Genomic DNA, 16,184 nt, shown 5'->3' on the forward strand with positions numbered 1-16,184 from the left:
GTTGGAGTGCAGTGGCATGATCTCGGCTCACTGCAACCTCCCCCTCCCAGGTTCATGCCATTCTCCTGCCTCAGCCTCCCAAGTAGCTGAGACTACAGGCGCCCGCCACCTTGCCTGGCTAATTTTTTTGTATATTTAGTAGAGACAGGGTTTCACCGTGTTAGCCAGGATGGTCTCGATCTCCTGACCTTGTGATCCACCCGCCGTGGCCTCCCAAAGTGCTAGGATTACAGGCGTGAGAGCCACCGCGCCCGGCCCAGAAAAAGATTTAAATATAAATCATTAAATAACAAAAAGAGTATGTATAATAATATAGGGTCTTGCTTCAAGATTAACAAGTAGTACATTAGTTTATAAGCTACTTCAGCCAAGTTGTGAGCAATGTTCCTTTAGGAAAATTTATGGAGTAGCAAAAAGATCAATTTTCTCACCCAATTATGAAAATCACATACAGGTTTTAAAAGACAGATAAAGATAATGTTTTTTCTTTATCTATGAATCTTAACGTTTTCTCCATTTTTGAAAAAGATAAAAAGCAAAGACTTACTAAAGAATATATATAAGAGAGCCAAGAAGCTCAATGACACTGCTATTCCAAGATTTGGGTGGACCGTGAAGGCAAACAATAAGCCAAGCCCTCCACAAAGTAGCAGGGTAAGAAACACTATGAGCCATGAGAACTGAAAGAGAGGCTCAATCTGTTGTCCGGCGAAGGTTTTCATTTCGTCTGAAAGAGAATTTAATACGAAACCTTATTCCTGTTTTGTTTAAGAAATACAACTTTTAACTCAATATGCAGTTTTCACATTTTCAATGTAAACATTTATTGGGCACTTAGTAGGTCCCTAGATAGAATACTGCTACTTAACCATTTTACCCAGTGTTCTCTTGCCAGAGATGAACATCTCACCCCCAGGACCACAGCTAGGCCTGACTCACCACCCTCTCCTGCTTCACATGGAGGACGTACAAAATCCCTTCTCATATACTCCCATCTGTCAAGATTTTCTTGACATTTGTTTTTTGTGGTTTGCATTAACACAAACAACAAACATTACGCATATGCATACTGTTTCCACATGCAAAAATAAAAACAATACCCTATATCTTCAAACTACATATCACCACCATTCCACTGTGATCCTCCTCATCCCTTCTCCCTCCAATCACACTTGAGAATACTGTTCTTAAAGGTGCATGTTGAGCCCAATGGAGCCCCAAGCAAGTCATTCTTTGTACAAAACCTGGGGAAAATTTTACAGGCAATACTGAAACCTATCCTTGAAGAATGAGTAAGCTTTTGCCAAGCAAAAGCTATGCATGTTGGGTGGGTGGTAGTGAGGCCAGCTAAGGAGCTGCTAATAGAGGGAGCAACCTGGGAAACACATCTGGTCTGTTCTTGCAGGAGCAAACAGTCCTCTGTGACTGAAGCTGGGGCACATGCCAGAGATGGTGCTGGCAGGTGGGACCACGCAAATTGACAAGTCTGTGAAGGGCCCGAAAAACTTGCCGGCAAGGGTTTTATGTGGGGTTATCACACAATTGGATCTGCTTTAGAAAGAGAACTCAAATGACAGTGTGAAGGACCAACCAGAGGGGCGTTCATCTCAGTAAACCGCATAACACACATGCTTATACAGAAAGCGGTCTTCCTCTTTATTTCAGAAAAATCCCAGAGAAAACCTTGTTTTATATATACAGACTTTGTACAAGCAAGACCTTTACCTTCTAGTTTTTTGAGTAAGAAAGATTTCCCACTTCCCCACTGCGCATATAACCCCACACAAATGGGCGGCTGCATGGTGGGCTCACTGAGAATGTCTGCCAGGGCACTGCTGTATAAATCATATCCAAGCATGTCACCGTCTGTTTCAGTAGGAGACAAGTGTCCTGTAATTAAAACACATCATATCTTACATCAAACAGTGGCATTACTATTAGAAAGGAACACTATTTTCATTTATTGTTCCTTGATTAGAGAGAAAAAAAATTATTTCAAACGTTTATACCCAGGTAGAGAGAGTTTCAGGGAGTCTCTGAGCCTATTCTGACTTGGAAGGCTACCTGATTTAAAATAAAAAAAAAAAGTTTCAGAGATTCTTAAATTACTATCATATTTCATAGAACTTGATACTTATTAATTTTGATACATCATTTTTATGTATAACTAAGGAAGAACAAAATGTTGCCAAATTGTGACATCATACTTTCTTGTCCATCACTTACAAGACACATTCCAATTTCAGAGATGTTAAATTATGGGAACAGTGTGCATTTTAGAATCGATAAAATATGATCAACACAAATGAGCATATAAAATAAATTTAGTATGTGTAGTACCTATATAAAGAAAGTTGTAAAATGTTACTGAAGAACATAATAGATAGTAATAGAAAAAGAAACATTCTATGATTCCAGGCAGAAAGGTTCAGCAATTCTCCCAAATTATTCTATCACTTTAAGGCAGTTCTAATTAAAATCCATGAGAATTTTGTTTGAATTGAAAGGAAAGAAGAGTGTGTTTAAGAATACAAAAAAAAAATTAAAGACTACTTAAGGGTAATTGTCACTGGAGAAGCATAAAAATATAAAACAATAATTTGAACATTCTGGAACTCATATAGGATATTAACATAAGTGGCATTTCAAATAAGGCAGGAAAGGATGAATTAGTAAGTGGTGTTGGGAAAGTTTAATCATTCATGAAAAAAATTAACTTAAAATGCTATATACCTCATAGCCTTAACAAAATTTTCTGAAACATTAAAAAATTAAGTAGAAAAAAGTAAAAGCATAGAAGTACTAGAAGGAAATATAGGAGAAACTTTAAAGATCTTTGTTTAAAAAGACCTTTCTTTCTCAATGTAATAGTAAGGCCAAGAGTATGCTGGGGGAGAGGAATGCAGCACATAGGATAGATCCAGGATCAATATCCATAACACAGAAAGACTCTTACGTCAATTTTTTAAAAATATTAAAAACTAAAAAGTGGGCAAAGGATACAAAAAGGAAACTGGCAAGAATACAAATAGCCTATGAACATATTACACATTATCTAAGCCAAAAGGCTGAGAAGCAGTAGCCTATGAATATATTACAAGACCTCAATTTCACTAATAATTTTAAAACACAAATTGAAATGAGTTTTTTTTTTCTTATTTATCTGATTAGCAAAGAGTAAGAGGCTGGAAATACCCAGTGCTAGCAAGTTTGTGGGGAATTGTGGTATCTTACACTGCCAGAGGGAGAAGAAATGTTTACAACCATTTTGGAAAGTCTATCAAAACTATGGGCATCCATTGACTTGGCAATTCTACTTCTGGGAATTTACCCTAAGAAAATAATCCTAATTGTACCCCCTGAATCTCTAATAATATTTTCAAAAGAAATTTTAAAAATCCTAAAAATAAGAGTCAATGGATATATGTACAAAGGTGTTCACTGCAGCACTAGTTGTTAGCAAAACAAACTAAGTATTCACCAATAGAGAACTCAATGTATGAAAAATTATGCAGTAATTAAAATATGACACTCTAAGCTTCTGTAACATAGTATAACTCAATTGTTATTTTTTAAAACTATATACATAGTATGTAACATTTTTATAAGCATAAAGAAAAGCCTGGAGGGTCATTTAAACAATTACAAGTTGGGAGATGGGGGTAATGGGAAATTTTCACTTTCTGCTATATTCATGTTTTCATTCTTGAAATGTAATTAGTGCACATTACTATTATAATAAGAAAAAATATTTTAAAATACAAAAAGTCACAAAAAAATAGAATCATGGCCAGGCACAGTGGCTCATGTCTGTAATCCCAGCACTTTGGGAGGCCAAGGTGGGAAGATCACTTGGCCCCAGACTAGAGAACATGGCAAGACCTCGTCTCTGTTTAAAAAAAAAAAAAAAAAAAAAAAAATTCAGCTAGGTGTGGTAGCATGGGCCTTAGTTCCAAGTACTCAGGAGGCTGAGGTGGGAGCATCGCTTGAGCCCAGGAATTTGAGGTTGCAGTGAGCTATGATTGCATCACTGTACTCCAGCCTGGGCAACAGAGTGAGACCCAGTGCAGTGGTGTGATCTTGGCTCACTGCAATCTCCATCTCCCTGGCTCAAGAGATCCTCCCACCTCAGCCTCCCAAGAAGCTAGGACTACAAGCACACCACCTCGCTCAGCTAATTTTTTAATTTTTTTGTGGAGATGAGGTCTCACTATACTGCCCAGGCTTGTCTCAAATTCTTGGGCTCAAGCAATCCTCCCACCTCGGCCTCCTCAAGTGCTGGGATTACAGGCATGAGCCACCATGCCTGGCCTTATTTTCCATATTCTTTAATGGAACATTGATTATTTAAAAGCTCAGTTAGGAGCAAAACTCAATACTTACTGGCTCCAAATATTTGAGTTAAAATACTCTTCTGATGGCTACAGTCAATATTATAAGGAGTCTCGCCTGCTTTGTTGGGCCTATAAAGTAATCGCCCATCTTTGGGATTTCTTAAAAGCAGTTCTGCCAGTTTCCGGCTCCTTCCACGAATAGCAATATGCAAGGGAGTATCTCCTTTCTGTAAAATAATAGTAGGAAACGAACTTTCTTATCTTTATATATAGTATGCAGACAGTAACAATTTTCATGTTTCTGTAAAATAAAATCTGAACTTTTTTCATTTTTCATATAAAGCACATATATAATATGAATTTTTATCTCTATCTTCCCCATAATATCCTTCTGTAGCCCCTCATCCAGTTTTGCTCAGATACTATTTCTCCCACAGCCCTCTAGAATGAAGGTCATTCTTTTCCCCTTTCCTTCGCTCAGTGAAAGAGGAGAAGCAACAGGCTTTCTCCCTGGCTCCACCTAGCCCATGGGTCCACTTCATGAGTATCCCTCCATCATCCAAATATTTCTTGTCCAAGGATGTCAACTACCTTCCTCAACTAACTTAAATTCTATTTCACAGCTTTCCTCACTTGTCTAGAAAGCTTTACAATCCATGCTGATAGCCATCTAACTCAAGTGATCTTGTCAGCTCCAATGACCTTCGTCAACCATTTGCCACAGTGAACCCTTAAATCTCATCGCTCTATATTCTTCACCTGAGTCCTCTATGTACAGCTATCCTCCTCCGACTCTCTCCTCACCTCTTCCATTCTCCTCACCTTTCCACTCTCCTCACCTTTCACTTTTCCCTATCAACCCACCTTCTCTCCTTATTAGCATCTCCAATCACATCAGTGTTCATATCCAACACTAATGAAAGCTAACATGTAAATTTCAGAAGTCCTCTTCGGGCTGCAAAGTGCTCTCCTATTGATTACTTCACAAACACCTTGACAAATTAAATTCTCAGTTCTCATCCACACTGATCTCCAGGACACTAAATGGAAATGACCTACACATTCTTCCTGTGGCTTCCAAGGCACGACCTTATCTTGAACTTTTCATCTTCTAGACTCTCCTCCCATGTCCTAAAAAATATGGTAGCATAACTATGCACCAGGCTCACTATATCTAAGGCTCTGTGCTTGGTACTTTGGAGGATATAAAGATGAAAGACAAAATAGTTGCTGACCTTAAGTAGCTTATGTCGTAATAGGAAGAGACTGGATAAACATGCACAATTTAAAAACTGCAATATGACACACAGCATAAGAGAAGTCCATTTTGACTTCAGCTTTCATCTTTCTTCACACTGATCATCTTAGTTGCTCCCATGCAACTCTCTATCCTAGTAACTAATTGCCAAGTTTCCATTACCAGCCTTGATTTCTTGCCCAGATTCCAGTACTAGATTTCCCAATGTCTAATGGCCACAGACTCCTGAATGTCTTATCAGCCCTCAAACTAAACATATCCAAACCCAATTTCATCTTATTTTCCCATCTCAATTCCAATTCTCATCTCCAAACCTATGAGAAGACACAACAGCAGCAGCAGCAGCATTTCTGCCAGATACAAAATTTCCATAAATGCAGGGAGGATATTAGCATACTTTGCTGACAGGCTGAAAATAATCAGAGAGCAGTGATGGGCAAGGTAAAAATAACATTAATCGTCACTTTTAAAATTTTTTTATGAAACTCTCTATGAAGATCCAGGTTCAAGACTTTTATAAGTTTGTATCCCAAATTCTAGCAGGATAGCACTTTACCCATCCTCAGTAAGAATGTCTTCATGAATGAATAACTGTTTCAACTATCATGTGTATTCATCAACAAGTATCATGTGCTGACTCTGGGCACAGCAACACACAAAAGAATACCAAGGCAGAGGCCTTCAGGAAACTTATTAATGAGTATAAAGCAGTTACTTAAGATAGCATATTATATAATTAACAAGGCTATACGGAACCTTGAAGGATATAGTCTGGTGGTTCTATATCACAAATTGGGGGACCAGTGTCAGATGAGTCAATGGCAGATTGAGAAAAACAGGCATTATAAGAAGTTTTCTAGAAAGCTACATATATTCCATTTTGAAAACTCTTCTTTGACTTTATGTCTTCTACTTTTTAATATTAAAGTTTCCTTTCTTTGATATGACATTATGTTAACATGGTAATGACGGGGGGAGGTGCTTTTATGTTTTAAAATAATGTTGTAACACGGCAAAATGAAACACAAACACACTGACTCTTGACTCCCTGTTTTTGTTTAACTGCCTTATAACTAATAGAAAAATAAACTTCAATCTATTATTAATTAGTAAAGCCCAAATCATATCATTCATCAGAGGAGAAAATTTACAATATTATTTTTTACTTCATACATCAATCAGTTCACTTCTATTCTGGGGGAAAACCAATTTAAAGTACAGAAAGAAATAAGCTTATTTAAAATAAAAAGAAACTAAAATGAAAAATCAGATCTATATGAAGTATTAAGCCACTTAAAGCTAAACTTATTATAGAAAATATAAAAATTTCTCTAAAAGGATTATAGCAAGGACACGCGGCAGAACAAACACATTGTCTCCTGTCAGTGAACATTAATGCCGTCTGCTCTGAGCGTCGGCCTCCTCCAGCCCCTGTGCATTCTTTCCTCGTTTATCTGCGGCAAGCCCTACTCCGACGAAGGCAGAGCCTCCTTCTGATGTGGTAGTCAATGGCAGTGCCCCACAGCTGCTGTGAGCCATAGAAGGAAAATCAGAAGCAGCTGCGTTAATAGCACACTGAGCCCACCCACTCCTCAGCGTGCTACTGTGTGGGATTTGGATCCCACACAGACATCCCCAGCAAGTCATCTCTCCCCACACAACCTAAAATCAGATCCCCATTAAATCCACTCCATATAGAGGTCAGTCTACCAACAGCTTTCCATACAGTGCTCTCTCCGCACAGATGTTTTACCTTATCAACAGCAGACACTTTAGCGCCTTTATCTAGCAGCAGCTCCACCACTTCAATGTTTCTCATCTTGGTAGCCTTTATAAGCGGTGTTTCACCATCCTGTGGGCACAAATAAGAACACTTGCCAGATTAATAGCTTGACTCCTGTGTTTATGTCATACAAATGCACGTGTCAAGAACTATCTGACTCTGGTAACAGCCTATATTTAAAACCCTCTCAAGAAAACATAAAAGCTAACAACAAAAAAATGCTTTTCCTTTACAACCACTCATTTGTATCAAAGTGACTATAAATCACGTAGCCAGGTGTGGGACCTGCCCCACCTGCTCGTAAGCTATAGCTGGCAGCAGCGGCTGCTTCTGCCCTTCCCCAGGTTCTACCACTGACCTGGGGCAGCTCCCCTCCAGAGGCTACCTCCCATTCTCCCCACCAACCAACCCACAGCCCAGCCTGTCAACATCCAGGTAAGCCAGTGTCCAGAGTTTTTCAGAAATGTATACCAACATCGCTTCAGTTCTCAGTGAAACCATTTGAAACAAGCAGTATGCCTTCAGAAAACCTCAAAAGAGTTCATGATTGCTTTCAAAACCGAAGGAAGGGAAACAAGAAGAGACCACAATTCAGCACTGAGTTAGACAAAAATCTGGTCAGAAGCCACAGGTAGTCACCCTGGCTGACACCAAGGTCCAAAAGAAAAAGAAGAAAGAGGATTAAGGAGCCACCTGCAAACCAGAAGGTATCTCAGAAATTTTTACCCTGGGGTACTGGAAGTACCATCACTGATTTAGAAATTGGCTGGTCCTGATCTACAGCAGATGACACAGGATTGTCTTATGGGTGACTCTATAATTTTGCTTTATTAATTAAGAATTCCTGCCATATCAACCCAGAATTCCAAATATATTTTCCCCATAGAAAACGATTACACATAAGCTAAATATGAGACCACAGTATTAGATAGTTTTGTATTTTTTACACGATTTGAGTAAAATGGTTGAAAGTAGCTAGTCTGGGGAACCAACCACCAGTCACGATGGTTATTTATGTATTCATTTAAAGAGACAGGGTCTCACTATATTGCCCAGGCTGGCCTGGAACTCCTGAGCACACGCAATCTCCCCACAAAGGAATGTGTTCTGCATCCCAGATAACAGTGGCATAAATGAATTTGGGAGAAATGAGCTGTCCAAATAATAACAATTTATGAATAGCTGATATTGCACTTTCTGAGAAGTATTTAATTGAAGTAACAAATAACACACTGTATTTTGCTATGAATACACAAATCCTGAAAGGATACAAAGTTACTCCTCAATTTGATAGAGAATATTACCAGTAAAATCATTGTAACTCTAACATCAAACAAAGACAACTGAAATAAAATGAGCAGTACTAACATTCAGCATGAGGTGCTGCTAACAGAATAGAAATGCCATTTATACCTTTGTGCATATTTCAGTGTCAGGATTGCACTGTAAGATATCTCTCACCATTGTTGCATTTCCTTTCTCAACAGCCCAATACAAAGCAGTTTTATTGTCCTAGATAATTAAAAAAACATAATCACTTCATGTGAGATACAATATTTAAAACTGCTACTTGTAAATACAAAACAACATTTCTGTCAGAAAGCATTCCAAAAGGCAGCATGGTAGGAAATACTATTAATCCTTATGCTATCTTGGAGTTACTTTTGAGAAATTCTTTGTGAAAGAAGCCTAGGAAAACTTCCTATTACTTAACCTAAAAAGTTGCAATCCCACAGAGTTAATCAAGTAAACTACACTTGTGTAATGTAATCAGATTTCAGGAACACACACTGGGTTAGGAGTCATCAATACCTGAACTCTGTAAACTCGGACATGTCACTTGACTATTCTGACCCCTGGATTTTCATCTGTAACATGCTGTTAAGTATTGCCCAATTTTTCAAAAGATAATACACGAAAATGTACTTCACAAATATTAAGCATTATCATTTTTAGCTTTCTTAATTTCCATCCATCCCATACCCCTATACTGCCTTGATCAGATCTTTAAAATCTTATCTAGCTCAAAACCAAAAGTCAATCCACATAGACCTTGAAAGTAGAGCTAGGGAACAACAAAAAAAACGAATTCAAACACAGAAGAGGACTCACAGATGCAAGGTAGTTAGGTAAAAGTCCAAGTAGGTGACCTAGAACCCATCTTTTAGTGGCAATGTTATTTTAACCTAGGAGATAATGAATGACATTTTGCAGCAGCCACATTAAGTTCCTAATACCACAATTTCCCCAACAGAGTTTCTCTTCTAAAAAATGTACACTAGCTGCCCAACTCAAACTTCTCAGGCCCTATCCCCCTTCCCATTTCATTTCTCCACCTCTCCCGACCATCCCCACCACCATGCCTACCACCCCACTGCCCAGTGCCAATGATTCATTCACTAGCTATGAAATGCAGTCTTTCACTTTCTAATTTTCTCATCCTATTACAACTCCCCTTGCCTGAAACGCCCAGCTTTCCTTTTCTTTTTTTTTTTTTTTTGAGAGACAAGGTCTTACTCTGTCCCCCAGGCTGGAGTGCAGTGGCACGGTCACAGCTCACTATAACCTCAAACTCCTGGGCTCAAGAGATCTTCCCACCTCAGCCTCCCAAAGTGCTGGGATTACAGGCATCAGCCACTCTGCCAGGCTCTTCACCTATCTAAATCCAACTCATCCTCAAACTTGGCTTGAGTTCTACCTTCTTCCAAAAGCCCCAGACCTTAAGGCCTTCTTCCCCCACCTCAAGACTCATACTTGAACCTTTTGCTAGGCAATCAATCATATGCCATCTTGCGGCTTCACTTTTTATGTTAAAAGCATAAAAATAAACAAACTAAAATCTTCCAAATTAAAATATATGTGTCTTAAAGACAAGGGGCCCATGTTAATTCCTCCATAACATTTGGCATAATAGTTATAGTTTGATTCAAAAATGGATTTGGATACAAGAGATTTTGGCCAAATACAAGAAAAAACTGAGCAGAAACGTAGACTGTCCAACAACAAAATGAGACGCCAAGAACTTTTTCTAAAGTCTAAAGCTCTTGAAGTATTTGATAAATTCACAACTGTGGGCAAGGCTTTTATCTAAAATTAATAACCTCTGTGGTTCTATGAACTATGATTGCCTTAAGCAATGTCCACAGGCACTACCAAGTGGTCCTAGGAAAGGCAGGCACAGTGGGGAAAAAGGAGAAGAAAATAAAACAACAACAGTAGAAGAACAGCAGATGGAGGAAGAAGACAAAACAGAGTGAAAACATTAAAGAAAATAAACAAGTACCAGATATTCAAAGTGCCACTGACTCTCTCAGCATCACTAACTACTCATTAGTTTTGAGGATTGAATCTATATATACACATTAGTAAGGACAGTATATTCTAAAAACATGAGCTTTTTTGGTTTACCTCTATCTACATTTAACTCGACATTAATATAGAAATTTTACAATAATGGCAGTGAAACTTAGTAATAACACATGCCTGTTAAATGTACTAGGGTTTACAAGTTTATCTCCATAGGAAAATGGGAAGAATAACATTATGATCAGTCAACATTTACATCCAATTATACTCTAAGATAGCAACTGCACTGTAATCACACATACCTGTCCTCTAATGTCTATATCAGCATATTTTTGGAGAAGCGCTCGAACAATTTCAACATGACCACCTCTGACAGCGCCAATCAACACAGTATCCCCACTCTAAGAAGACAGAAAAAAAAGCAAAAACAAGGTGAATTGATAACAAACAAGCACTCTTTTGAAGTTACAGTTAATCATGTTTTCATATTTTTTTCTAAAAATTTCTTGGAAAAAGTCTATCTCTAAATAAGAGAAAAATGTTACTTAACTAATATGAATATCTGATATTAACAGACATCAGAGTAAGGGACAGAGGACTTTATGCCCCGAAATGAGGACTCTGAAATTCCTAAACAAAGTTTAGAAAGACCAGTTACCCAGAACAATAATCTATTCTCTTTGAAGGTAACCGCCTATTACAAATGTAAATTAAATACAATGACGTCGTGGCTGTCAATGAACCAAATGAACATTTTAAAATCATATAGTAAAAATCTCTTGGAATAATGCTATATGACGAAAGCCATGAATTCTTAAAAAACAGAGCTATAAAGCTAAAACTATCAGTGAATCTACAGCCACATTTAATTAAGGGAGAAAGTTCCCCAAGCAGCATCCATGAAAACCTAGTGGATTTGGCAGTTACAGGCCAGTAGTGCATTAAGACTGACTCATTCCCAGCATAAGACTACGTTCACAACCTCATGAGGACATCGCTCTCCCCTGAAACTATATTCACCAAGCAACAATCATTTTTAGTTATATCTTCCTATACTTAAAATACTAGAAACAGCTATTTTGGAAATGGGCATAAATATTTTATTATTTACTGCTAACTTAAAAATCAGTTGTAGTCTTTTGTGTTGAATGAGCCCACAAGCTGCAGCTCAATTCAATCCTGAGTGGACCTCAAAAGTACTATGAAATAAATCAGGATGCAGGTCCTTAAGGGTTATTAAGTTCAGCACCATGATGTAGTGTCTTTACCACATTTATAGCAGAAATAAACCCAAGGCAGACAAATTTTAGTTGGGAATATTAGCATTAACATGGGTGCAGACTAGTAAACTTCTAAATGTGCCATCCACCATTCTAGGTACTAGGAAACAAGACAGACAGGGTTCTACCTCTGGAAGAATTTACAGCCTGGCAGAGAAGACAACATACAATAAACAAAAAATCACACAAACACTATTCAAATAAGGTAATGTTCTAGAAAGTGACTACCAGGTAGGCTGGGCATGATGGCTTATGCCTGTAATCTCACCACTTTGAGAGGCCAAGGCAGGAGAATCACTTGAGGCCAGGAGTTAGAGACCAGCCTGGTCAACATAGTGAGACCCTGTCTCTCAAAACAAAACAAGAATTAGCCAGGCATGGTGGCATGCACCTGTAGTCCCAGCTACTTGAGAGGCTGAGGCAAGGAGGATCGCTTGAGTCTAGGAAGTTGAGGCCACAGTGAGCTGTGATCACACCACTGCACTCACTCCAGCCTGGGTAACAGAATAAGACCTTGTCTCAAAAAAAGTGATCAGGTAGCTACTTTGGATTGAGTAGTTGAAGATCTTTCCAAGGAGGTAACATTGAAGCTGAGGTGGGAATGACAAGAAGGAGTCAAGATCAGCATTCCAGACTAAGAGCACAGCTGCTGCAAAGGCCCCACAGCAGGAACAAGCTCAGTGCATTCAAGAAAGGGAAAGAAGCAAACACGGCTGCAGGCTATGAAAACTGGCAGAAGAGGGGTACAAAGTGGCGAGAGAGGTTAGGCAAAGACAATGTCATGTCATGTCTATAAACTAAAAAGATAACATTCATCCTCAGTGTGACAGGAAGTCTTGGATGGCTTTAAACAAAGAAGTACACACGAGATTTATTGTTTTAAAGATCACTCCAAGATCAGAGTGGAGAACCCAGTTGCAAAGCTACTGCTTTAACAGTAGCACCACCAGAGACAGTGGCTTCAGCTAGGAGGTGACAGCGGAATGAAGACAGGTGGACAGATAAAGGATTTGTTTTGGAGTAAAGTCAACAGAGCCTGCTGGAGGTCAAACGAGGAAAAGAGAGAAATCAAGGCTAATGCACAGGATTTGGGGCTTCAACAAGAGGGTGAATGGTGGTACCACTTGCTGAGATGGAGAATGAGGGAAAAGCAGGTTTGGGGTGAAAAAAGCAAGGCATCTGTTTTGCTGTAAGTTTAAGAGGCCAATTAGACATTCAAGTGGAGAGTTCGGGTAGAGGTGGATCAGTAAGTGTGAGCTCAGAGAAGTTTGGGCACAAGAAAGCACACCTACAGGGACACATCAAGGTCAGTTACAGACTAATAGTATATGTGACATTTTCAATAACAACATTATTTGACAAAAATTTAAAAATACATTTTTCAGAACGATTGAACAGTTTTTAACTTACTCGTTTTAAAGGCAGAAATAAACTTATCTTAAAACAAGTTTATGTCATGCATGAGAATCTTGAAAGGTAGTAAGACACTAAGGTCATCTTTCATCCACTTCGCCACTAGGAGACAAATGTGAAACAGGTGACCTACCCTGTCAGGTATGTTCACGTATGTTCCAGCATCGAGCAGATCCTGCACAATCTCCGTATGTCCCTCCTTTGATGCAATCATCAAAGCTGTATTTCCATCTTTATCTGTTAAGTTTACATTTGGATTCCTCTTCAAAATTTCTTTTACTGACTGTGTGTAACCTCCTTTCACTGCCACAATAAGTGCAGTCATTGAATTCTAAAAACAACAACAACAAAAACAAAACACAAGCCCAAGAAATTAATGTATTATATAAAATACATTATTTATACCATAATCATAAAACTAATGTTTTCAAATAGGTGGCTTATTATTGTCATTTCCAATAATAAAATGCCAAAATAAATAGCAAGAAACATACCAAAAATGGCTAGGAGGTATCTTTTGTTTTTGAAAATACCTTAATGATCTTCAGTCATTAGAGCTATTATGAAGTTCAGTTATTTCAATGATAATCTGAAATTGGACTCATTTATAATAAACTAACTCGCTAATGTAATGAAGGATAAAATAGTTGACAGGGTGACTAAACACATTCTAAATTAAATAATCCAAAGTCAGGTGAATCAGACTTCAAGAATTCTTTATAATAAAACCCATAAAAAACACTAAAGTAAACAATGAATTAATAGCCATGAGCTATTTCAAGAAAAGTGTAATATACTCTTTGGCTTTCATAGTAATCTAGAAACTACATTTTCAAAACCTGTCTTATTTTAAGTAATTCTTTTAAAAACTGCACATCTATTTTATAACAATAAATCAGGTCAGGTATGATGGCCCACACCTATAATCCCAAAGCTTTAGGAAGCCAAGGCAGGAGGATCGTTTGAGGCCAGGAGTTCAAGACTAGCCTAGGCAACATATAAGACTCTGTCTCTAAACAAACAAACAATAAATCAACTAAGAGAAGAATGTGACTCACTACCAGAAGTAGTATTAAAATTGCTTCTTGAGATGTTCACCTACTTCAAGCTGTCATACAATTTCCTTTTAGAAATATTTTAGGTCAGCCCCCAAAATAAAGCTGTCATTCTCCCACATATTAAAATAACACAGCCTTTTCAAATTCTTGAGCCATCAATCATCATAGAAACAAGCCACTTGTTCACTTGACCAACTGTCCAGAGGAGGCAGGTGGAAGGTATGGCATCTGCAGCTGCCTACAGACCATGCTGCCTCCACCAGCACGAAAACAGGGCCTACGCCTTGAACGTTGGCAATGAGTCAGCTCCTGCCAGTATGCAAACAGGAGGAACTGGTTGATAGTGTGCCAAAAAGTATGACATAAAGAGTTTACTCTTGTTTCACTATGACCCAAGATCTGGTGCTATCTCTTTTCAGAATCCTTTATGATCCACTCCCATAATATACTAATTCTGTAAATAGCAGTCTGTATTATTTTATCTGTTTCTTATGCATAAATACTGTTTCCTTTAACCATATTCTTATAGGCTCAAGGGAAAAGTGGTATTAGGCTTCTTCATCTCCCCAACACAACTGGCACAGGCTGGGGAATGAGGAATTAAAAACTGCTAATCGGTAAGATGTATCTAACCAGTTTTTAAGCTTTCTGGGTTCTGACAGCTGATTTCTGATTTTTTTAAATCTGTTCATTGAAGAGGGAAAATAAGGCACAGCTAAAAATATCCCAAAAATTACAATATTACTTTAAATTTTTTAAGAAAAAATATTTTAATGCAGCACAATGTTTTTCCCCAATATTAAAAACCATTTGATTTGAATAGTTTATTAAACAATTTGCACTACGTATAGGAAAAAAACAAACTCCATTTCACGTAAATTCTTACAACACTAAATACTTCTATGACCAGATGTGTGGGGTTTTTCCCCATCCGTCAAGCAATCAATTCTGCAGCGGACACCAGCTGGGTATTCTCCAAGTCAATTCTGACACTACCTACCTGGAGATAGCGTCAGACCCCACAGGCAAGTGCTCGGTGCCCAAGACTGCCCCCACTTCCCATGCCAATGAAAGCTCAGGTTGTTTGACTGACTGGCTATAAATCGGAGCTCGCACAACCCCCTCCTTGGGTTTGATTAATTTGCTAGAGCAGTTCACACAGTTCAGGGAAGCAATATTTACCAGTTTCCATAAGGGATATTTTAAAGGATAGAAGTGAGCAGGCAGATGAAGATATACATAGGATGAGGTCTGAAAGAGTCCTGAGCACAGGAGCTTCTGTCCCCATGGAGTTGCAGTATGCCACCCTCCCAGTACGGGAATGTGTTCTTGGTCATCTTCCTGGAAGCCCCCTGAATTCAGTCCTTTTGGGTCTTTATGTAGGCTTCATTATGAAGGCATGATAATCATTGGTCAATGATGATCAATGCAATCTTCAGCTCCTCTTCCCTCCCCAGAGGTGGTGGGTTAGGGCTGTGGGTTCCAACCCTCTGAGCACATGGTTGGTGTCCCTGGCAACCAGCACCTCAACCAGTGGGGTTATCTAGAAACTTCCCAAAAATAACCTCATTAACATAAGCTCAAGTGTGGTTAAAAGGGGCTTGTGATAAGTAACAAAAGACTGTATTTCATCTTTATCACTCTAGAACTGATCCAGAGCTGTTTCAAGAACCAAGGACAAAAGGCCAAACACAACCAAGGATTCTCTTATTGCTGTAGTCACTTATGAAATTACACAGGTTATAGGAGCAG

General features: G+C 38.5%; 1 protein-coding gene across 13 annotated transcripts in view; it reads right to left on the minus strand.

Annotated features, from left to right (window-relative positions):
• KIDINS220 (kinase D interacting substrate 220) overlaps positions 1 to 16,184 on the minus strand; it is a 118,672-nt gene that overhangs the window by 68,546 nt on the left and 33,942 nt on the right. For all 13 annotated transcript variants that reach the window (XM_030800749.1, XM_030800747.1, XM_030800748.1 and 10 more), the window contains exons 8-14: positions 13,508 to 13,705; positions 10,984 to 11,082; positions 8,789 to 8,887; positions 7,346 to 7,444; positions 4,384 to 4,561; positions 1,726 to 1,890; positions 548 to 727 (exon numbers count right to left, since the gene is read on the minus strand). In XM_030800749.1, coding sequence (XP_030656609.1) covers positions 548 to 727; positions 1,726 to 1,890; positions 4,384 to 4,561; positions 7,346 to 7,444; positions 8,789 to 8,887; positions 10,984 to 11,082; positions 13,508 to 13,705 — 1,018 coding nt within the window. The remainder of the gene's footprint in view (positions 1 to 547; positions 728 to 1,725; positions 1,891 to 4,383; positions 4,562 to 7,345; positions 7,445 to 8,788; positions 8,888 to 10,983; positions 11,083 to 13,507; positions 13,706 to 16,184) is intronic.

The sequence above is a fragment of the Nomascus leucogenys genome, chromosome 19 (assembly GCF_006542625.1).
Source record: "Nomascus leucogenys isolate Asia chromosome 19, Asia_NLE_v1, whole genome shotgun sequence".
NCBI classification, from domain to species: domain Eukaryota; kingdom Metazoa; phylum Chordata; class Mammalia; order Primates; family Hylobatidae; genus Nomascus; species Nomascus leucogenys.